We start from the raw sequence: 23293 nt of genomic DNA, 5'->3' as shown, positions 1-23293 counted from the left end.
GAACAAGAAACATCCGAGGTGATGCCTTGCATTCAGCCGAGATTTGCTGATTTTAAAATCACTTGTTCTGCATGTGCAAAGCTTATCGCCTAGGGCGAAAAAAGCGTTAAGCTCATCGTCCTTGCAGGTGATAATCACAAGTGCCCCAAAAAGAAGTAATTTTTGGGGTTTTTTCTTTTTTTGCTGCAGTTGAGCCAGTTTCAATTCCCTTTTTTTGTTTCTCCCCCTAAAAAAATACAAAAAAAATATAAAACTGTTTAGAAAAGCCAAAAAAAGTTCAAAAAGTTCAAAAAACAAAAAAATATAAAACAACAAAAAGAAGAAAAAAAAAGTTCTTTTCAGAACTACCTCCAATTTCTAAATAAAAACTTCATTTTTTAAAAACTCTGTCATCTTTTTCCCTCATTTTACGCTCTCCGGTGCGCTACCTGGTGCGCGCACCGGGCGCTTCCCCCGCGCAAAACGAAAAAAAAAAAATATTTTAAATGCCCCGCGGGGCCCTTTTATAGCCCCCACATCAAACCTAGGGGGTCAAAGGGGTCTATCCCTGACGCCTTATGGTCAGTTCCCCCTTTGTTTTAGCCACCTCTTATGTCTCGATTTTACCGAGACACAAGATGGCGGCCGCTCTGGACTGTTTCGAATGTTTGCAGACACCCGAGAGCCAATCAGCTTTCCATGCGCACCTCGCGTCACGCGCCCGGAGCGCTCCCTGGTGCGCGCACCGGTGCGCAGCTATAGATATATATATTTTTTGTAACCTAAATTACTCAAAATCCACTGCAGCACATATCTTGAGACATAGCAAAGGCACATCGGGCTACCAATCCCTACAATTTTGCCAAATTTGGTGGAAATCCATTCAGCCGTTCGGGTTAAAAGTGAAATCGACCGCCCTATGGAAATTAACATGGGGAAAACGTGTTTTGGGACCCCCCTTTTATCTCGGCCCCCGCTTGACGTATCCCCCCCAAACTTTCAAGGAAGGACCGGAGCTCGACGAGGCCATTTTCAGGAAATTTTCAGGCAGATTCGTCAACCGGTGCCAAAGTTATTCCAAATAGAATTTTGAGATTTAACATTGAAAAAAATCCTAACTATAACTACCTACTGGCGACCGCCAGTAGGTAATATATATATATATATATATATATATATATATATATATATATATATATATATATATATATATATATATATATATATATATATATATATATATATATATATATATATATATATATATATTAAAAAAGCAAATGCAGCCTTACACACACTAGAGCTGAATAATGCTGTAAGGACTCCCCATTATATCATAAAAGAATACATTAGAAACAGGGAAAAACAACAGCAGAACATGTTTTAAAACTGTTTTAATGCTTAGCAGACACCACAAACTCTCACATAGGACTGAAAACATATACAGCTCCCAGAATGCATTGCAGAAACATAGCCTAAAAATGCTGAAAAGCTAACTCATAGCAACATAGAGATAAACTGGCACCATGCCTTTAAGGCAGTCATGACCCCCAGCTTCCCATCATGCCTCAGGGGTGACAGTTAGGTCAGTTGATCTTTCCAGCTCCTTCAGGAAGGCTCCTGGTTACACAGCTCCACTTCTTTCTGATTTTAGTCAGAAATAATCTTCACTTTTTTTTGGAAATTTTTGACTTACTTCAATGTCTTTCATCTCTTGAAGTAAGGTTCTGTCTCTTTTTGACAGTTTTTGGCATTTTTTTCCTCTCAAAATGCCATCTCTTTTTGACCCCTGCCCTTCAAAAAAGAAGGCCAGGTCAGACTCTCAAGAGGTCTGTATTCTATGTTTGCCTAGAGACCATGGGCCCAATTCACAGAACTAACTTAAGGAAAATTCCTAAACTTACTAATTTTGGTATTCACAGAAGTTAGGATTTTGTCTTAAGATATACTTAAGACAGACTTAAGACAGAATCCTAATTAAGTCTATCTTAAGTATGTCTTAAGTCTGTCTTTAGACAAAATCCTAACTTCTGTGAATACCAAAAGTAGTAAGTTTAGGAGTTTGTCTTAAGTTAGTTCTGTGAATCGGGCCCTACGTCCCTAAGACTTGTCCTTATTGCCAGACCCTGTCCTAAAGGACTTTAAAGGACAGAGAAAGGATCTGTCTTTCTGGGCTGGCAGAAAAGTCTTCCAGAGGCAGATCACTGGTGAGGAAGGGCTCTAAGAGGGCGAGATCTTCATCCGGAAGCAAAGTCCTTAACTCTTCTGAGTCAGCGTCGGGCTCGGCGCTGAAATTCTACCACTGGTGGGTCATTTGTCGAACAAAAGACCATCAACGGTGGGCTCGCCGTCAAGAAGACATCATCATTCAGGTACGTAGTACAAGAATCGTGATCCTCCGCCGTCGTCAACATGGTGACGATCAGCGTCGAGGAGCAGAAGCTCTCCGCCATCGTCAACTCTGTGACGATCAGCGTCGACGAGTAACAGCCCTACGCCGTCGTCAACCCTGCGACGATCGGCGTCGAGGAGCAGAAGTCCCCCACCGTCGACAGTTCGACATTCGGCGTAGAGGGCAGGTATCCCTCCGTCATCGTCAGTCCATCGATGATCGACGTTGAGGGGCAGGAGTACTCCGCCGTCGTCAACCCGGCGACGATTGGCGCCGTGGATCAGAACTCCTCTGCCAATGTCTCTACGACGATCGGCGTCGAGGATTAGCAGCCCACCGCCGTCGTCTCGGCGACGATCGGCGTCGAGGAAGAAGAGCCCTCCACTGTCGTCAACACGGCGACGATCGGTATCGAGGAGCAGAGGTCCTTCGTCTTCATCTGCACGTCGACGTTCGGCATCGAGGAGCAGAACCCCTCCACGGTCGTCGGTTCATCGACGTCGAGACGAAGGGGATGTTCAGGCGTCGTCTGCAATTGACTTGACATCGAGGAACAGAGAAACGCCGTCGAGACCGGTTCCAACAACAGACCGGACATCGACGTCGAGAAGGAGGTCCAGGTCGGCGTCGAGAGGTGCACTCCCGAGGTCTTTATAGATCACCTCTGCAGAGTTTGGTGCAGGAAGTGGATAGATCGCATTCGCCCAGACGTGAAGAGCGAACGGGCAGATCATGCGAGCGTAGGCATAGTTTCCTTCGCAAAAGAAGGTCACCCACGAGGTCGTCCTCTTCCACTCGATCCTCGAAGAGGGATTATTCTCCCACTCTATCGGACAGCCCTTTGTTGAACTGTCACCGTTAGATGACATTAACACTGATCATGAGGTACTTCAGAGAGGGGCTCAGAAGCTGAACATTGAAATGTCTACCCCTCAGGTGACAACAACAGTTATCTTTGAAACTCTGCATAAGAGAGCAGCTTCTCGTCCATTGCTTCCCCTGGTTCCTGGTCTTCTGGAGCCCGTGATGGACATTTTCCTCACTCCAGCTGCGTAAGGCTGCACCGGCTAGGATTTAAAAGAAATACAAGCTGGCCGCAACAGACCCTGTGTTCTTGAAGACAGATCCGCCTGCGGACTCTGTTATAATTGCGGCAGCAAAGAAAACTCATGATGTGACTGCATCTTCGTCAGTCCCTCCCGATAAAGAAAGCAGGTCCCAAGACTCTTGGGGACGTAAGGTTTGCGGGTCTGCAGCATCATCGCTCAAGGTCTCCAGTGCAGCAGCCTTATTAGGTTGCTAAGACAGGGCCTTATGGGACTCCTTGGACCGCTTCAAAGAGAAGTTGCCAAAAGAAGATCAAAAGGACTTTGAGAATACCTTATTCCTACCCTTGTGCCGTTCCTCGGAGCAGCACAAGGGTAGGAGTAAGGCATTGCACACCAGCAGTAAACTTTACCGCGTGGAACACCCTTCGCCTGCCAGCTCATGGGGCATGCAACATTTGTCGAACTAACACTGCAATAGGTCAATATTTTTGACAACATTTTTTGACAAAAATTCTACGCTTCACCTAGGGCCAACTCATACCCTGAAGCTCAAATGGGCAGCCTATTTTTGCTACCTGTTTGTAGGACTTTAGGCTTACTACTTTAGAACTGAGTATTGTCTAGTAGGGACCACTAGAAGGTCCTGATGAGTAAACAGTAGGGGACTGCTTATGAGACATGTCGACCAGGTAGCCAGCTAATTGCTCTACCACAAAAAAAACCTTTTTAATGTTCCCAGCCAGAGAAGTGAATAAAATATATTTTTTCTACTAGCCAGGGAATTTTTAAATTCCTTTTTAAACTTGCACTCACCTATTTAGGTCCCTACACCTCACTGATATCACCTACACTGCACCAACACATAGCCTTTTGTCACAATAATTAGTGCTTCCGCGTAGTTCGTAGGTTGTAGCACGCCCCGCCCCGTAGAGGGACGGGAAGACCCCCATGATGAAGCATGACACTAAGGGATTCTTAGTGTGTGAGGGGTATTTTAAAAGCACAAAGTGCCCTCGTCTTGCCATACCTAAGAGAGAGCCTAGTACCACACCTATATTTTATATAAAAAATAAAAAATTAGTCACCATCACACATTGATAGAATACTTTTATTTAGATAAGAAAAAAGCGCACCGAGTCCGTGCGTCTAACTGCTTGGAGGTAGTATCCGGGTATTCCTACTCCTAACACAAACCCAGTCTCCAACCAGGCTTCGGCAGGTAGTGATAACCCACCTGAGGAAAAAAGGCCATAGAAGAGGTTCCTTTCGCGCAGCGAGTGAAGGGAGTTTACTCCAGGTACTTTCTTGTGCCCAAAAGCGATCAGGAGCACAAGTTCAGACCTATCCTGGACCTTCGCTTGTTGAACAAAGTCATTGTGAAGGAGAAGTTTCGCATGTTGGCCCTTCATCAAATATGTCTACATCTACAACCAAGAGAGTGGATGTGTACGATAGACCTCCAGGATGCGTACTTCCATATACCTATCATTCCACGTTATCGCAAATACCTTCGATTAGTGGTCGTCAGCAAGCACTATCAGTACAAAGTCTTACCCTTCGGACTGAAATCTGCCCCACGAGTCTTTCCCAAGTGTATGGCAGTGGTGGCAGCCACCCTACACAGAAAAGGTCTGTTCGTCTACCCTTACTTATACGATTGGCTCCTCAAAGGGCCATCTCCTCAGAAAATAAGGAACAATTGCCAGGTCTGTCTAAATCTGCTCCACAGACTGGGTCTTCATGTGAACATGGAGAAGTCAGTCCAACAGCCCACCCAGACAATCCATTATTTGGGATCGACTCTGGATTCAAACAAAGGAAGTGCGTTTCCTTCGGAGGAGAGACTTTCTTCAATGCAGCAGAAGTGCAAGGCTCTGCTTCAGACAGATCGCCCGACAGGTGGCATCTCTGCTGGGGTTAAAGGCCTTCTGCATATTTCTCATTCCCAACGCCAGGCTGAGAATGAGACTGTTGCAGCAAGATCTAGAAGACAAGTGGGACCAAGCAACGGGTCGCTGGGAGGATCAGATTGTTCTCGTCCAAGCAGCAAAATCGTCCATCAGGTGGTGGACTCGACCGCAGAACCTGTTGGTAGGAGTCCCCTTCCATCAACCAGTTCCTGTGCAATCGTTGATAACGCATGCATCTCTGCAAGGATGGGGGGCACACATGGGGTGCCTTCAAATGCTGGGCCGGTGGTCCACAAAAGAACAGTCCTACCACATAAACATGTTGGAACTACGAGCAGTCCCTCTTGCTCTGAAAGCTTTTTTGTCCGTCGATCACGTCCAACTCGATCCTGATCCAAACAGACAACACGACCACCATGTATTATCTAAACAAACAGGGTGGCTCTCGTCCTCTCTCCCTGGAGGCTCAAGCGATCAGGCACTGGCTTCTAGCTCGGAACCTCTCCATAGTGGCAGTGTCCCTGGGGACCAACTAGCCCACCAGTTACCTCCAGCAAGCACCACCGGGCTGCGTTGCAGAGAGGTGGTCCGAGGCCACGCCCCTTTTTACCGCTCTGCAATGCAGCTCTGTGGCGCTTACCGGAGGTACCTGGTGGGCTAGTTTGACCCCAGGGACCCTCGGGATTCAAGGGTACTTAATCCCCCAACTTACAATGTGCCAGGAGGCGTGTTTGCACAGTGGTGCAGGGAGGGAGCGGGCCTGAAATGACAAGTGTGCAAACACACCCCCTGGCTTAATTTGTAAAATATGAAGTGCAGGTGCTAACATTTTTCTAGGAGGCCACACCCACTTCCCCGGCTCCACCCACTTCCATTGTTGGGTCGACCGACATCCACAACTCTCAACACATCAGCGCCACCTCATCACTTCTTGAGTTCCACAAGAAGCTGAAGCCCTGGCTCTTCACATAAGCACCTAGAGTACCTCACACCTACCTCACTGCCCAAGCACCCGGATACTCTCTTGGGTGAATAGTGCGCTATAATAATCAATATACCAAAATATAAAATATGAGAAGCCTAAAACAACTTAAAAGTGAACTTGAATTACAGAATGTGTGTGTGTGCATGAGCAGAGACGTCAGCGGAGCTAAGCAGCATGTCCTCACTGCGAGAAGTCTGCGAGACGTGCTGTATTCTGGCTGGTAATGGCACGTAATGACTTCTATTATTGCGTGCTCTGAGCCCGGCTGCCAACCTTGCCAGCCTGAGTCAGCGAGTCCACAGCACCTACCCCTCCAAACTAAAACAATGCAATAGTTCGCTGCAACACTTAAATTAGTTGCTGCAGACAGGGAGAGGCCCAGCTGATTTAAAGGGCTCTCTCTGGCGCCGTTATGTGTCCTCTTCAGCAGGGCAATTAATAATTCCTCCGGTGGACCACCTGTAGGGTGGTCCGGTCTTGGGATTACAAGGCAGAGGAGAAGCTTTACAAATATCTCTTCCGGCCCCGTGTAGTAATACTGTGTGTCAATGTCGAAAATGGTGCGTTCACAATTACTGCTACACTTATATATACAATTCTGCATACTGAATCGTCCTTAGGCAGTGCAGGAAAGGCAATATGAAACAGCCGCCTATGGCGCCACCCCTATGTCTCATTACCCAATATTCCAGAACATTCCTCTCTTTCCTATACTCCCTTACAATTCTGTTCACCACCAGCACTTCAAAGTAAACGTAACATGACATATTGTTATACGAACATCACATTTTCCCAACATTCCCTTTTCCTCTTTTCCCTTCTATCTCTCTGAATCTAATCTCATATGTTTTAAAGCAGCCTAAGGATGTCCCCTAAGCAGTGAGTAGGTCAGGGTAAAATAGTAGAGATCCCAGGTCATCGGGTGAACTGATTGGCGAATACGAGCTTTTATGGGCATATTTACATTAGTCACCACTTGTCCACGCGTACCTGCAGAACATTCTAGAAGGATTTGCGCCCATCCGTGCTCTTTTACACTCTAGGGACTCTGCCGTCAATCAAAGGCAGACTCTAAAAATAAACAAATTTCTGCCAGAAGGCGATGTGGGGTTAAGGAGGACTTTTTCACAAATACTTGCCTGCAGCTATTACGAGCCCGCTGTATGTTTAGCAGGCGGGCGGGGAGGTAAACACTCAGTACCTCTATAGTCGTGCATCAGAGGTGTGCTCACGAGTGTGAAACAACATAACCACCCCATAAAAAAATACACGTGTATATTGGAAAGGCAGCGGCTGGAGTTATATCAAGCTAATTCAGCAGCGAGAGATTACTTTAGAGTTTAGAGGCACTGATTTACTTTGAGGATGCGAGCGGCAATTCCAGGGCTGCTCACCTCTGCAAAGGCTGGATTAATGGACCGTGTGCTGCTGGTTGCTGGGGGAGGGGGAAGCTGTGAAACCAGCTCTCGCTATGACCCCTGCCTGTCTCTGCCAGGCCTCCGTGGGGATTCAGAATAGATTATTTTTTTCCCTCGCTTAGTACACATGAATCCGGCAGGAAGTATTTAAATGTCTCTGTATTGACATTTAGCACACAAAAAAACGGCAAATGAAAGTAAATGCAAAAGTTGCTTTTTATCACTCACGTTCCCTAATTGAGCTGCGAGTCCAGAGCGGGACTGTCCATTGACAGGCTATCCTGCAACAACTGTGCAACTCGGGTCACTGACTCTTTCCTTTGCGTCCCTCGGCAGGTGCAAGCTGCAGCAGGAAGCTGCGAAATCTATGAATGGTTTGCGGGCGGCAAATCTAGCAACCAGCCATCTCCCTCCCTACCTCAGATAGACAGGATGTGACGAAGGTCCACCATGGCGCCAGCAAGTACTAGCACAATACCTGTGACGTCAGGGTGACAGCCAGAGCTAAACGTGCGGGAATTGCAACATTGTAGCAGTGTGTCATCGCGCGGCGCCGCAGGAATATATTTGTGGTAGCCTGGCTGGGCAGATTCGTTACATTGCTCTCTCAGCCGGTCCAGAGCTGAGAGCAGAAATCTTTTAACTATTCATGACTTTACTGAGCCCTGCAAGCAGCTGCGTCTCGGAGCATTATGCGGAGTGTCCCATTATGGCTTAACGCTTATCAGCTCTTCGCCGCCACTGGGAAGACTTGTGTGAAGCCAGTGAGCAGGCAGCAGCTGATATCCTGTGTAGACCCGGCCCTGTGTAGACCCGGCCCTGACCGATAAGTGCCGGTGCTAAGCACCGGAAAGCACCGGCACAAATTAAGCACTGGGTGCATTGTAAATTGGGGGATTAAGTACCCTTGAATCCTGAGGGTTCCTGGGGACCAACTAGCCCACCAGGTACCTCCAGGAAGCGCCACAGAGCTGCGTTGCAGAGAGGAGGTCCGAGGCCACGCCCCTTTTTACACCACTCTGCAAACACGGCTTCTGCTGCACTGCTACTGGGGCGATAATGTCTTCTTGTGTCCTCAGGACACAAGTGGACTTCATCGTCCGAGCAGCAGTGAGCCAGATGTTGTGTTTACAGCTTGATATAGTTAGAAATTAGCATTTAAAAAACCTTTGAAATTCACTGAAAAAAAACCTAGGTTTCAGGGACGTTATAATTAGTTGGACATTTCACTCCTACAAAACCATAGAAATTCCGCTACTATAGTTAGTTCACCTAACTATAACTCGCGCTCCCGCAATGCACTGCTGATGACGTCACATATTGCATCATGGGTACTCACAAACTTTCTCTCAGGGCCAAATTTACAGTGTGGTTTGTGGCCGAGGGCCGCACCGGTGGAGGCGGGGTCAGTGGGGGAGGAGGGCAAGGCTAGAACACAAAAAAAAACTGTGACTATGAGGTTGAACACAGGCCTCTGCAGCGGATGCCTTTGTCCACTGAGCCACCAGACCCGGCATACACACATCTTTCTCTATCTCTCTATCTGTGCTTCTCCCTCCCTCTATCTCGCCCTCCCTCTCTCTGTCTCTCCCTTCCTCTCTCTCTCTCTCCCTCTCCCTTCCTCTCTCTTTATCTCCCTCTGTCTCACTGACTCGGTCTGTCTCCTTCTCCCTCTCTCTCTCTCGGTCTCCCTATCTCTGCCTCCCTCCTTCTGTCTCCCTCTGTCTGTCTCCTTCTGTCTGTCTCCCTCTATCAGTCTCGCTCCTTCGATCACCCTCCTCTCTCTGTCTGTCTCCCTCTGTCTCTCTCTATCTGTCTCTCTCTATCTGTCTCCCTCTATCTGTCTCGCTCCCTCTGTCTCCCTCCCCCTCTGTCTGTCTCCCTCAGTCTGTTTCCTACCCTCTTGTCTGTCGCCCTCTGTCTCCCTTCCTCTGTCTCCGTCCGTCTGTCTCCCTCCCTCGGTCTCCCTCCCTCTGTCTGTCTCCCTGTCTCCCTCCCTCTGTCTCCCTCCCTTCGTCTCCCTCCCTGTATCCCTCTGTCTCCCTCCCTTTGTCTTCCTCTCTCTCTGTCTCCCTCTCTCTATCTTCCTCCCTCTCCCTCCCCTCTCTCTCTCCCTCTGTCTCCCTCCGTCTCCATTTCTGTCTCCCTCCCTGTCTCAGTCTCTGCCTCTATCTGTCTGTCCCTGTCCTTGTCTCTGCCTCTATATGTCTGTCTGTCCTTGTCACCCTCCCTCTGTTACCCTCTCCGTCTCTGTTATGTTATGTTATGTTAATAACAACTTATCGAGCGAGCGGACATCCGTAGGCTTCCCTGCCTCTATCTGTCTACCTATGTCCCTGTCTCTGCCTGTCTGTCCCGGTCTCTGTCTGTCTCTGTCTCCCTCCCTCTCTCTGTCTCCCTCCCTCTCTCTGTCTCCCTCCCTCTCTCTCTGTCTCCCTCCCTCTCTCTCTGTCTCCCGCCATCTCTCTCTGTCTCTCTCTGTCTCCCTCTTTCTCTCTCTCTCTCTCTGTCTCCCTCCCTCTCGCTATCTTTCTCTCTCTGTCCCCATCTGTCTCACTCTGTCTCCCTCTTTCTCTCTCTGTCTCCTTCCCTCTCTTTCACCCTATCTCCCTCCCTCTGTCTGTCGCCCTGTCTGTCGCCCTCTGTCTGTCGCCCACTGTCTGTCACCCTCTGTCTACCTCTCTCTGTCTCCCTGTCTCTGTGCCTCTGTCTCCTTCTCTCTGTCTCCCTCTGTCTCTCTCTCTGTCTCCCTCTCCTTCTGTCTCCCTCCCTCTGTCTCCCTCCCTCTGTCTTCCTCCCTCTCTCTCCCTCCGTCTCCCTCCCTCTGTCTCTCTCCCTCTGTCTGTCACCCTCTGTCACCACACCCCAGCTTCCCAGGCACACACACAGCTGCACCAGAGTACTTCACAGGTCTTTAAAAGACCATTTACTTGTTAATGAGGCTTTGTTGTGAATCGTCCGGCCCCCATAGAGCAGAGTGTCTCGGAGTCCGCATACTGCGGGGGTGTTTGCTGACACTTTAAAATTTAAAAAAAACAACACAGTACAATGTCTGAAAGGTCCGCTGGCCGCCAAGGGAGACTTGCCGGGCCGCCAGCGGCCCGCAGGCCGTACTATGAGTACCCGTGTATTACATCATTCATGACTTGGTCAGTGACATCACTGATGACATCTCAATTGACATCACTCATGACATCATCCACATGAAAATCTGATGCTCCTCCTCACACACTATATCAATTACTACATACACATTCAACAAGAAGAACACTTGATACCCCGGATAGAGTTCGACACCGCACCACAACCTCGTTGTGGTCGAAAAACAGTTGTCTCAGAATTATAACCACTGGGATCTACAACCACAACTCATCCTACTTGATAGACACCCCTCTCGCTATCAGCAAACTAACTCCGCTGCTTCAAACCCCTCAGCCGCGACCCTCCCGTTTGACCACAAAATCTATATGGTAATTTGTTTGTAACGCTCTTAAGTTTATAAGCTGTGGATTCTGCCTTCGCCGGTTAAGCGCATAATTGTACTTGCTGTGAAGCGTTCAGATACCCTCGGGTCCAGCTAGCGCTATACAAAACTTGGAAATAAATAAATGCAGTCACTCATTAATACAAGACTATCATATGCACTCATGCACCTAGACAGACACTCACACACCACCACTCATCCAGAGTAACTCACACACCTAGTCAGTCATGCAAATAAACAATCACACTTCCATTTACTGACCTACTGTTATACACACACCACATCACTTATTTTAACAGAAAGAAACGCATACTTACACTCTTATACAATCACTGATACAAGTACACACTCATCCATACAGCCACTCTCACAATCACTGACTCTGACGTATAATAATTTATATACTCCAACTCTCACATACACGGCCTTTTACATATGTAGTGACTTGGACACGTACCACTGAGACATCCATTCACTCACCAACACACCCATACACACAGTCACCCACCCATTCAGCTGTTTCCACGTGCACTCTAGAACCAATAAACCCAGTGAATCAACCACTCAAACATCTATGCACAGAGTCACACACCTCCCACCCGCCCACACACATACTCTGGCACCCATACAAATACTCGGGGAACCAATCAATAACCCATGTACACACTCATGTAGCTACTGACCAACCCATGCAGAAGCTTATACTACAACAGACTTATACACCTACTTATTCTTCAATACACCTTGGTGTGTATATATATATGTATATATATATATATAGACACCAAGGTGTATTGAAGAATAAGTAGGTGTGTGTATATATATATATATATATATATATATATATATATATATATATATATATATATATATTGCTTTGAATCTTCTAGCCCTCTGGTTCCCTTCCGGCAGAAGTCACGGCACAGCAGCAGGTACATTTTCAAAAGTTCTTTATTGTTCCTTACACACCATGTCCATATAAAACATAATTAAACTTTAAAGAAAGTCACAGTGTAACGGGGTATCCATGGGGTCTTCCCCTGACAGCTCTGATGCAAGGGTACGGGACTCGGGGTCCCTGAGGGAACACTCACCTCATCCCCCCCTCTTCTCATTCACAGCAAGCTGACATCAGCGGGGCCGAGTACGGTGGGGACTCCGATAGTTTGGATGGATGTACCTGGCCCTTTAACTCACAGCCGGAGAACGATTGGGGGGGATTCCAGACGACACGCTGCCGTCAAATGCAGAAGTACCTGATGAACGGGTGTGCTTGTTCACCCAAGGAGGAGAGAGCGTGGTGGAGCGGAGAGAGAAGGAGCGGTTGGAATACAGGAGCAGAGGCGAGACGAATGGAGGGAGTAGCTAGCAGAGGAGAAGTGGCCCAGGAGACGAAGAAGCCAGGAGGTCAAAGTCCCCACGAGCCGCCCAGCCACACCCCCGGGGGAGGTGTGTGGCTAGCCCAGGTGCGTGATAAGATCAGGGGTTGGGTGGGACGTAAGGGCGGCTCCATTGTGTGATATCGGTATCCCCTTGTCCCAGTTCCCTTTCCCCGAGCACTACCCCACCTTACACGTGGACTTAGTCACCATTCACGGGTTGTTGCTCAATCCCTCACTCCCCCTACGTCGGAATAGCGGAGAACGCTGATCTAACCAGGTGCTCTCTTTTGTTTATGGGTTCGGAGAACCAAGAGCCAAGACGGACCCAGACGACCGGACGCCCCGTCGAAGCAAGGACGGCTATCGGAGGACAGAGACCATCCAGCCCCGGAGTCGGAGAACTACCAGAAGTCGATCACCGGGTACATCCGTCCATACCAGAAAGACGTGTACTGACTACATTTTTGCTGCAATAAAACCATCCCTAACCAAGACACGTCTATTGCCCATTTCTCCAGCGCCCAGTTCGCCCACGCCACACAGTTACTGGATGATGTCATCAGTGATGTCATTTGAGATGTCATCAGTGATGTCACTGACCGTGTCATGAATGATGTAATATAACTATAACGGCGGAATTTCTATGGTTTTGTAGGAGTGAAATATCCAACTAACTATAACGTCCCTGAAACCTATGTTTTTCTCAGTGAAATATATATATATATATATATATTCTCCCAATCCTGGCTTAGATTTCAAGGAGAACAGGTACCGACTCCGTGGATGTGATCAAAGGTTTCTTTATTCACCAATACAAGCGATCAGACGCGTTTCGGCGGATGGAACCGCCTTGCTCACTACATCTGTTTTACACCTTGCTTGTGAACTGTATTTATACTGGTGCAAATTGGTTAATTGGTAGAACAACCATGTGATAAAAATGACATGTGATCGTGAACATAGAAGAGTTGGAAGCGCTTCAGAATTTTGCAAGTCATTGTGACACACCATAAAAAGCATAAAAAGCAATTGTTCTAAATATTTGTAAATACATCTTTACATATAATTATTTCAGTCAATGTGTGCTGGTTGATAATAATAATACAACAAGACTTTTTGTGGTGTCAAAACAAATAAACAACTGAAAAACGAATAGCCTGTTTTTTCACACGTGTCAGTTGAGAAATGGAAGAGTTCCTTAAACGGCATGTTTAAGAAGAGTCTACTCGCTGGCACTCTGTAACCTCATGTCACGTGCTCCATAGCTTACGTGTATGGTGTGTCTCTCGTTGGGCCTAATTAACGGTAAGTCAAAAGTGTTTAGGCTAAGTGTACGGATGTCCTGATGTCACCTTTGCTATTCGAAGTGATGTCAAGGGTAATAGGGCAAGGGCTTTGCGAAATTGTTCGCACGGATTTGCCGTGAAATTAAATGTTTGCAAGTATATATTCTAGAGGCCCCAATAAAAATGGCTTAGGAGTATAGAAAGGGCACTGATGTCGATGCTGTTCGTGTGCCTTTGTTAATTATGTTCGCATGTGAGAGGATGCAAAAACGGGTGGCCAGTTATGGGGGGGTGGTTTTGAAGACTGTTAGGGGGGAAAAAAGGCGGACGGAGTCCTGCCCAAGTGGGCTTTTCTGGCTTGTGTGCGGGGTCTCCTTGGTATGTCCATCTTAAATGCCCTGCATCTGTTGTTTGAATGTGGTTTAGTGAAAGGGACAGAGTGATTACTATGTGCCAACTTTTGAGGAACTCAGGTTTACTGTAGGTTTTCGGCTAATGTTGCAGGCGCTTGGTTTTTACACTAAAATCATCAATCATGTGAAAAATGATTAAATTAAATCATTTAATCAATTTAAGAATGAGCACTGTGTGGTGGTTTAAAAAGGATCCAGTCCTAGATGGTGAAACTAGATGTTTATCTGCAGGAATGGGAAATATCATAGGACGGTGAAAAGAGGATTACGTTGTTTTAGTGGGGTTCCTAGTCAAAGGTGTACACTGAGTGCTTCATCAGCGTTAAGCCCAAAGGGGATCTTGCTGTTAAGCTCGATAATGTATTTGGATTTGAGCCGTCTTAATTTCTGCTGTCTGTTCCCTCCCCTGGGATTTGGTGCTACACTGTCTAGTACAAAGTACGTTAGATTTTCTGTCTTGCCATTGTGGTGAGTAATGATATGGCCAGCCACAGGATACGCGGGATCATTGGTTATTGCTCTGAGGTGTTGCAAGATCCTCACATGAGCTGGATGAATGGTACTCCCCACGTATATTAAATTACAGGAGCACTTGAGGACGTACAAAGCAAAGTCAGTTTTGCAAGTGTAGTGCTGTCTGATTTTGAATGGGGACTTTCTGAAGGGGAACTTGACTGTTTTCGTGTTTACCCCATGTTGGCATGCTTTGCACTTGGTACATTTGTAGAAACCCGATTGGGAATGTAACCAGATTTTTTTAGTGGGAGCCGATGGTGCGTAATTGACCAATTCCTGACTCATCGAGGTTGCTCTTCTGAATGTTAATTGGGGTAGTTTGGCACAGTTTTGTCCTATGATAGTGTCATTTTTAATCAAATGCCAATGCCTCTACAGGATTTTTCTGATGTTTTTGTGATGTATGTTGAACCCTGTGATTAGTCTAGGCGTAGCATTAGTGGTTGTCGGTTTCTCGTTATTAGTTGTTTTTGACTTTTTTTGGAGCACGACCGACCTATCCAGGCGTTCACTTTTTTGTCTTGCTTTGTTAAGGGTGGTAGAGCTATAGCCTCTTTCCTTAAGTCTGGTGCAGAGGTTGTCTGTGCTTTTTTGGAGGTCTGCAGCTAGGCTGCAATTTCGTTTCATTCTTATGCATTCAGCATAAGGTATGCTCTCTTTTAAACTTAGAGGATGGGAGCTTGTTGAGTGCAAAATGGTGTTCCCTGCCGTTTCTTTTCTGTGGGTGCGAGTGTGTATTCTGCCTCCCTCATGGAAAACCTCTAAGTCTAAGAAGGTAATGCTGTTTCTACTGGCTGTGCATGTACATTTCAGATTCAGGTTGTTTAAATTGATGTCTCTGGAGAATTGCAGTGCACTTTCTTCTGTGCCTCGCCATAGGATGAATATATCATCTATGTAGCGTCTGTACAAGATAACATGATTGGTGATGGTATCAAGGTGTTGGGTCATGAGTACTTGCTCCTCCCACCAGCCCATATGCAAATTAGCATAGCTGGGGGCGAAGCAAGTACCCATGGCGGTCCCCTATATTTGCTTGTACAGTAACTTGTTGTAAGTGAAGGTATTGTTCTCCAGGCACTATATATATATATATATATATATAACACCTCCTTCCCACGAAGAGAAACAGCGGAGGCCAGAGGGGGTTACTTTGGAAGCACTTTATTTCTTAGGCTCAACAGGTAGGTAACGGCGAATGCATTTCGGCATCTCAAATGCCTTCCTCAGTCCCCTGCAACCATTAGAGTCTTGCAATGCATCCCACTGCTCTGCTGCCTGTGATATGGCGTTGACTACATTAGACTCCTCCCCAAGCAAATCCTGCTCACCTGTTTAGAGTTCAGCACTGTAACAGACTCAAACTCCCAGAATGCAAATGTCCAAGCATCCGGGTCGGCGATATGGGGGGTAAATCAAATGATTCCAATGTCTGTAGCAGGCTTGGATGGCGTGACTCCTTCCCATATTAGCAGGAACCAAAGCGCCTCCTCGGGTCCCCTCGGACTGCTCTGCCAAACAGCATAGGAACTCGATGTGTGGGGGCAGCCATGAGGCTCACAGCACCACAACGGAGGTAAAATACCTCTTAATGCACGCTTCTTCCAACTGTAGTGGCGGAGACCCGTCTTCCCAATCCCTCGGGTGTGTGTAGAGCTGTAAAACAGTGTGATGCCAGTAATGTCCGGGTCACTTCAAAAGCAGGGCCATCCGTACTGCGCATACTGCCAAGGCGCAGAAAATACATGAAACAACTCCTTCCCACAAAGAGAAACAGCGGAGGCCAGAGGGGGTTACTTTGGAAGCACTTTATTTCTTAGGTTCAACAGGCAGGTAACGGCGAATGCATTTCGGCATCTCAAATGCCTTCCTCAGCGCCCTGCAACCATTAGAGTCTTGCAATGCATCCCACTGCTCTGCTGCCTGTGATATGGGGTTGACGACATTAGACTCCTCCCCAAGCAAATCCTGCTCACCTGTTTAGAGTTCAGCACTGTAACGGACTCAAACTCCCAGAATGCAAATGTCCATGCATCCGGGTCGGCGATATGGGATGTAAATCAAGTGATTCCAATGTCTGTAGCAGGCTTGGATGGCGTGACTCCTTCCCATATTACCAGGATCCAAAGCGCCTCCTCGGGTCCCCTCGGACTGCTCTGCCAAACAGCATAGGAACTCGATGTGCGGGGGCAGCCATGAGGCTCACATATATATATATGTTGAGGGGCTTAGACAAAGCAATTACAAATGTGGACCTTCGGAAACAAAAAGCTGAGGAAAAATGAGTTCTGAATCCATGCGTAAATTATCCTAAGAGTTTAATAATAACTGCCAGTGGTTAGACAGAAAGTTAATCACACTAAGCAATTCTATGAAAGGAACTTATCGGGTGCTGGTAGGAAGAGCTGACATAATCAGACTATATTCTAACTGATAGGCTGGGCTTAGAGAATTTATCTGATATCTCCATTCTACCTAGTATTTTTTCAGATCACGCCCCTATCTCCTTTTCATATTTAGGGAGGAGGCAAAGTCTTAAATCTAGATCGACATTGAATAGGGCAATGCTGTCTAATGTTGAAATAGTCAGCGCACTTAAAGCTTCTACACTGGATTATTTTGCCGTTAAAATAGGCTCAACTTCTTTAGACTTTGTCTGGGATGCTTTCAAAGCACACATACGGGGCCAGTTACATAGTTTGATCTGTTCTAAAAATAGGGAAGAGGCTCAAGAACTCCAAAATCTGGAAGTGGAGATAATCAAGCTGGAAGGTGAAAGGGCAAGTTGCCTCCAGAACCATCCTGAAAAACTGACACAAGTTCTTAATGATCTTGATCGTCTGCGCCAGGATTATAGGGGGAAATTGGAACAAAAGGTAAAGGCCCAGTGGACAGCCCATAATATGCAAAACTATGAATACAGTGAAAAGGCAGGTGCCCTTCTGGCTTGGAAGGCATGAGTGGACCGAGCTAAAAATAATATAAGTGAATTAAATCATCGATGAGAGTGGGGTTACCTCATGCAAACTGGAGGAGATGAAAACGTGCCTCCTCTCCTTGTTCTCAGATTTGTATAGAGAAGAGATAACTCCTAGCTCTGAGAATATTCAAGAGTGGCTGCGGCATAAAGAACTACCTGTATTAACTGAGGGCAGCCGAGATTCTCTTGATGCCCCTATAAATGAGAGCGAGATAAAACTGCATATAAATAAGATCAAGAAGAACAAGGCTGCGGGGACTGATGCTCTCCCTGTTAAGGTTTATAAACTCCTCCAGGATGAACTAGTTCCAAGGCTGTGTGAATTATTTAACTATATCAACAGTCCGGAAGGTAGAGTTCCTAAGTCTTGGAAGGAGGCTATGATCATTCTCATTCTGAAGCCGGGGAAAGATACCCATAAAGCTGATTCATATTGACCAATCTCCCTGCTTAATGCCGACTATAAGATCTTTAGGAGTGTTATGGCAGGGAGATTGGTCAAGCTAGTCCCACAGCTGATCAGCACGGATTAAAAGGGCTTTATCCCAGGGAGGTTTATTCAGGAGCAGATGCTTCAATTATTAGGTAGTATAGATCTAGCGGTGGCCCGGTCGGAACCCTTGCCTGTGATGGCATTTGACGCAGCCAAGGCGTTCGACCGGGTGTGTTGGGTCTTCCTCTGGGAAACCCTAAAGATAATGGGATATGGACCAATTTTTATACAGACCTTGATCAGCTGTTATCAGGGTGCCTCCGCAGTAATCCTGTTAAATGGCATGTTAACAGCAAGCTTTAAAATAACAAAGGGAACAAGGCAGGGCTGTTCCATCTCACTCTTGCTGCTCGATCTATACATAGAGCATCTGGCTCAAGTTTTAAGATTGGATGAAATAATCACTCCCTTTAGTGTCCATCAATATAGTAATAAGTTAGCCCTATATGCAGACGACTTGCTGCCATATACTAATAATCCAGTCGAGGTACTACCAAGAGTGGAAGCTCTCTTGGAGCAATTTGGTTCATATTCAGGTTATCTTGCCAATTCTTCTAAGACAGAGGTAATGTGCTGAAACATCAACAACTGGGCTGGCAGACTAAGTAAGGAATTCAGATACCTGGGGGTAATTATAGTTAAAGACCAAGACAATATTGCTCGGATCAACTTGAAGAATGTGTCTAAGGACATAGACCATCTCTTTTTAAGATGGAAAAATTTACCTTTCTATAGCAGGGTCAATTTGGTAAAGATGGTCATTTTACCAAAGCTGACATACTTGTTTAGTACCATCCCCCTCGATTTTCCCAGCAAGGACATGTGTTTCATCCAAGGCAAAATAGGCAGTTTCATCTGGTTCAATAAAAGTGCCAGGCTCTCCTGGAAGAAGTGAAGACGTAAGCTCCTGAGGGAGGTCTTGCTCTCCCGGACTTGGTCTGGTACTCTTTTGCCTTCCAGTTTAACAACATTCGGATGCTACTTACTATAACCGAGGAATCCAACTGGGGGAAGATATTAAGAGAAATGGCCAAGCTTGAGGGTGGGGGAGAGGGTTTTTTATATAAGTTTGGGGCTCAAAGGTTATTCAAAAAGGTTTGTTTGAAAGTTTTAAAAGCATCATTTTAAGTGTGGTATAAGGTTAGAAGTAAATGGGGGATTGGTTACTATTCTGAATTTGCTCCCATCTGGGATTCCCCCTGGGTTACCTGCATGCTTGGAGGATAGACTTGCTTTGCCTATTAAAAAGGTTGGCATCGCGATTTGGTCTGATCTTACATCTTCAGACGGAGTCCTCCTTTGGGAGGTATTAAGACCAAAAATAGGAAGTTCTATTTCAAAATTTAAATATCTACAATTGGCCTCCTGGTATACAGCAGAAAAAGAGTTTATTGGTGGCAATTGGGAAATTGAGCTTCGTCTTCAAAATGCAACCCCTATAAAAAAGGAGGTTGGGTATTGGTATAAGAAACTTTTGGATGCCGACGATACAGATCTCCCTCCACAGTATGCTGCTTGTAAACTGTCAGCCTTGGATACTATAGCTATTGATTTGTATGATTTATCTCTTCAAACCTTATATAAGTTTGTTAAACCGGCATCCCTAAAAAAGAATCATTTCTATGTTATTAACAGACTATATTATACCCCCACTAAAATAGCTAGAGTCGCCCCTCTTGCCTCCTCGAAGTGCCCAAGATGTGACTTTTCCGCTGCTGACGATATACATGTATTTTTTGAGTGCACTAACTTAAGCAGGTTTCGGCAGAATGTGGAGCGTGCTCTTGGTGCCATTTTTAGTCAAGAGCAACCTGAATCTTAGTATAGTAATTTTTGGAATTGATGCAGAAATGATGAACTTGCAGTTGTCAACCCAAAAAGGTTTGTTATTACATTTTATCCTTATTACCCGGAGGGAGATATGTAAACTTTGGAAAGACCCACGGCGCCCACTTTATGAGAACTGGTTGAAAGCTTCATTTGGTATGGCCCGCTTGGACCAGGGACACTTGAACGATAATAATTTTAATATCTGGTCACAGCTTTTATCATGGGGTAGAGAGAGGAGACTTGTTGAATGCCCCTCAGTCCTATGATTACACCAAGCTTCGCACGAAGAAGCTTGCCTGGCAAGGGCCTAAAGCCAATGCAGTTGCAGAAGTCTGGGGTGCCCAGGTTGGAAGGATGGCTTCTTGCTTGTTTTCTTGTTTTGCAGACGCTAACTGGATTGATGAGGACAAAAAAAATAAAAAATATTCATACTGAAGAGTTTATATCAAAACCTCATTGGATGCTGCAAGGAAGTGGTGAGTTATGATCACAATTTGCTAATTATTTTGAGGCTAATCAGGAGCAGGAAAAGAGAAGTACTCAGTCACTATCTGAAAGTCTGACACATATCTTCATCATACACAGTCAATAACTGATTAAGAAAGAAATACATTTACACAAACAACAACAATATGGGCAGAAAAATAAATTAAGTAACACAACGGTAGACCCTCAGAAAGATCCTTTTACCTGCATCCCATAATAATCTTTGCCACTATATGCCATCAAGAGGGCATACTTCCTCCTTGGCACTTTGACCTCTTTGACATCACTTCCCTCTGCAACTGAAAAAACATCTTGTTCCTCTGGCTCTATATCGGTCTTCAGCAAATCTTCAGCACTCTGTGTAGACTGTGGAAAAAGAGGCAGCAAGAGTATATATTACAGAGAGCTACAACTAGGTCACTTTTCAATGCTTCTGCTCTTTGGCACACAAAAAATATGTCTCCTTGTTGCTCCCAAAAAACAAAACTCATTTAAAAGGGAAAAGGTGTTATCTATGAAGAAAAATGCTTTACTGCCATAACGCTTGTGAACCTATTAAAAGTTAGAAAATGCAGTTAAGCCTAATTTTCTCGAGCAAACATGAATTGAAAGTCTAAGCGATTGTTATTTTATTTGAAGCATATTTATTTAATTATATTTAATCTGTATTTAAAAGTCATTCATATTTTTTTCTGAAAGGGCATATCATATTTTGATAGGAATGCCATTCATTGACGCACCCACAGTTCCCGAGAACAAAATGACCAATATTCGAAGAGACACGTCACCCCCAGAGATTAGCACAGCCAACAGTATGATGAGTCTATCACTGTTGCAGAGGAAGGGCTCTGTAGACGGCAATGGATGATTAAAATCTAGGTGCACTTACCACTGCTCTTCTTTGCACTCTATCCGAAACAGACGAGCATGTATGTGCTGAGCTATGCTGTGCTCGTATCCATCTCTGGCATGACCAGATGTTCAACAAGCGAACAACCTTCATGTTGTCTTTCGTGCTGGTATAATACCAAGATAATTCATCTCAAGAAACGTCTACCTGAAAAGAGAAAATCGAATAGATTTAGAAGTGTATACTTGGCAAGGACTGCTTGCAAGGAGGAGTAAAACAGTAATCAAAGGTGACCAGCAACCAACTGCAAGTATTAAATGCAATGCATAGTGGAGGCCGGACACAAAGCACCCATTTGAGTAGGACAAGTAACATGACAGAGTAGAAAAGCAGCTGTAAATCTAAAGCAGCTGGAGATCACTCATAATTGCAATTACATTATAATAACATGCCTACGAAGTAACTCTGGCATCCCAGTAGGCAAAACTGTTTTTAGCGAGAACAGGGCACGGAAAGAATGTTGCATAAATTACGGAACCCAGAAATCTTTTACAGTTTTTTTTAATCATATTTATCCATTTTGGGGAGATTTGTGGGTAAAATTAATCTAGTAGTTCATCTAGTCCCGGTACTTTCTCGGATGTGCAGTCCGGTATTATCCCGTAAAACCAAAACTATAACTCAAGACTGCAAAGAAAAGAACCAGGATGACTTTCACATACCTCCTGTCTGACACAAGCCGGTGACCCGAACTGGCGTCCTTCTTCATCCGCAAAAAACCTTGTAGTACAAGGAGAACGCCCGTCTAGAACTACAGCAGTCAGCTGCTTGTGCTGTCTCTTCTCCTGGCAACCTGTGGGTACATCCGGACACGCCGGAGAATCAGATCCGGAGACGAAGCCGCCGAGCCGTTCCCCCTCATAGATCTTCTTCCAGAATAGAGCATGCTGGGTATTGTAGTCCTTGCTTCATAATAGCGTTAGTTCTTTGTTCAAAAGCTAGTCAAATACAGTTTCTACTTTGTTTTCCATAGAGACAATACAAATAACAGCAAGGATGATAATAATTGAGATACAATATGTATTTTAATAATTGAGATACTATATGTATATTAATGTGGGCTGGATTACATAATGCCAACATTTTAAAACAAGAAAGTGGTAGATTGGGGGGAAAGGGGTGGGGGGGGGGGGTGGAATAAAATAAAATACAGGAGAATGGATTTTCCCCATTGACCTCTATTGAATAGGAAGAAATTTTAAGAATCGGGAGTATCCCGCCCGAATCGGGTCTATTGAAACTGGATTGCAAGAGATGTGTCAGAAAGCCCTTTTAATAACAAGCATTTACAATGCAATGGTTTCGCCTTTGGAATAGTTAGAGCTATTGGCATTGCTCATGACATTTCTTTTTTTTTTTACTTATAAATAAATGGCATTGTTATTTACATTGCCAACAGCTCTCTCAGCCCACACAGCTCTCTCAGCCCACACAGCTCTCTCAGCCCACACAGCCCTCACAGCTCTCACAGCCCTCACAGCCCACACAGCCCACACAGCTCTCACAGCCCACACAGCTCTCACTGCTCACACAGCTCTCACAGCCCACACAGCTCTCAGCTCTCACAGCCCACACAGCCCTCACAGCCCACACAGCTCTCACAGCCCCCACACAGCTCTCACAGCCCACACAGCCCTCACAGCCCACACAGCCCTCACAGCCCACACAGCCCTCACAGCCCACACAGCTCTCACAGCTCACACAGCTCTCACAGCCCTCACAGCCCACACAGCTCTCACAGCCCACACAGCTCTCACAGCCCACACAGCTCTCACAGCCC

The 23293-nt window shown here is 45.8% G+C and overlaps 1 protein-coding gene across 1 annotated transcript in view; it reads right to left on the bottom strand.

The window, feature by feature from the left end:
- LOC147734931 (pseudouridylate synthase 1 homolog) overlaps positions 1 to 22314 on the bottom strand; it is a 62306-nt gene extending 39992 nt beyond the window's left edge. Inside the window, exons 1-3 of the mRNA XM_086953689.1 lie at positions 22176 to 22314; positions 21493 to 21660; positions 20808 to 20969 (exon numbers count right to left, since the gene is read on the bottom strand). Coding sequence (XP_086809815.1) covers positions 20808 to 20969; positions 21493 to 21606 — 276 coding nt within the window. The 5' untranslated portion in view covers positions 21607 to 21660; positions 22176 to 22314. The remainder of the gene's footprint in view (positions 1 to 20807; positions 20970 to 21492; positions 21661 to 22175) is intronic.
- Between the last annotated feature and the right edge of the window lie 979 nt (positions 22315 to 23293).

Source organism: Lissotriton vulgaris, chromosome 1_2 (assembly GCF_964263255.1).
Source record: "Lissotriton vulgaris chromosome 1_2, aLisVul1.2, whole genome shotgun sequence".
Classification (NCBI taxonomy): Eukaryota; Metazoa; Chordata; class Amphibia; order Caudata; family Salamandridae; genus Lissotriton; species Lissotriton vulgaris.
The sequence above is the reverse complement of the archived record's forward strand: the minus strand, read 5'-3'. Positions and strand labels throughout refer to the sequence as shown.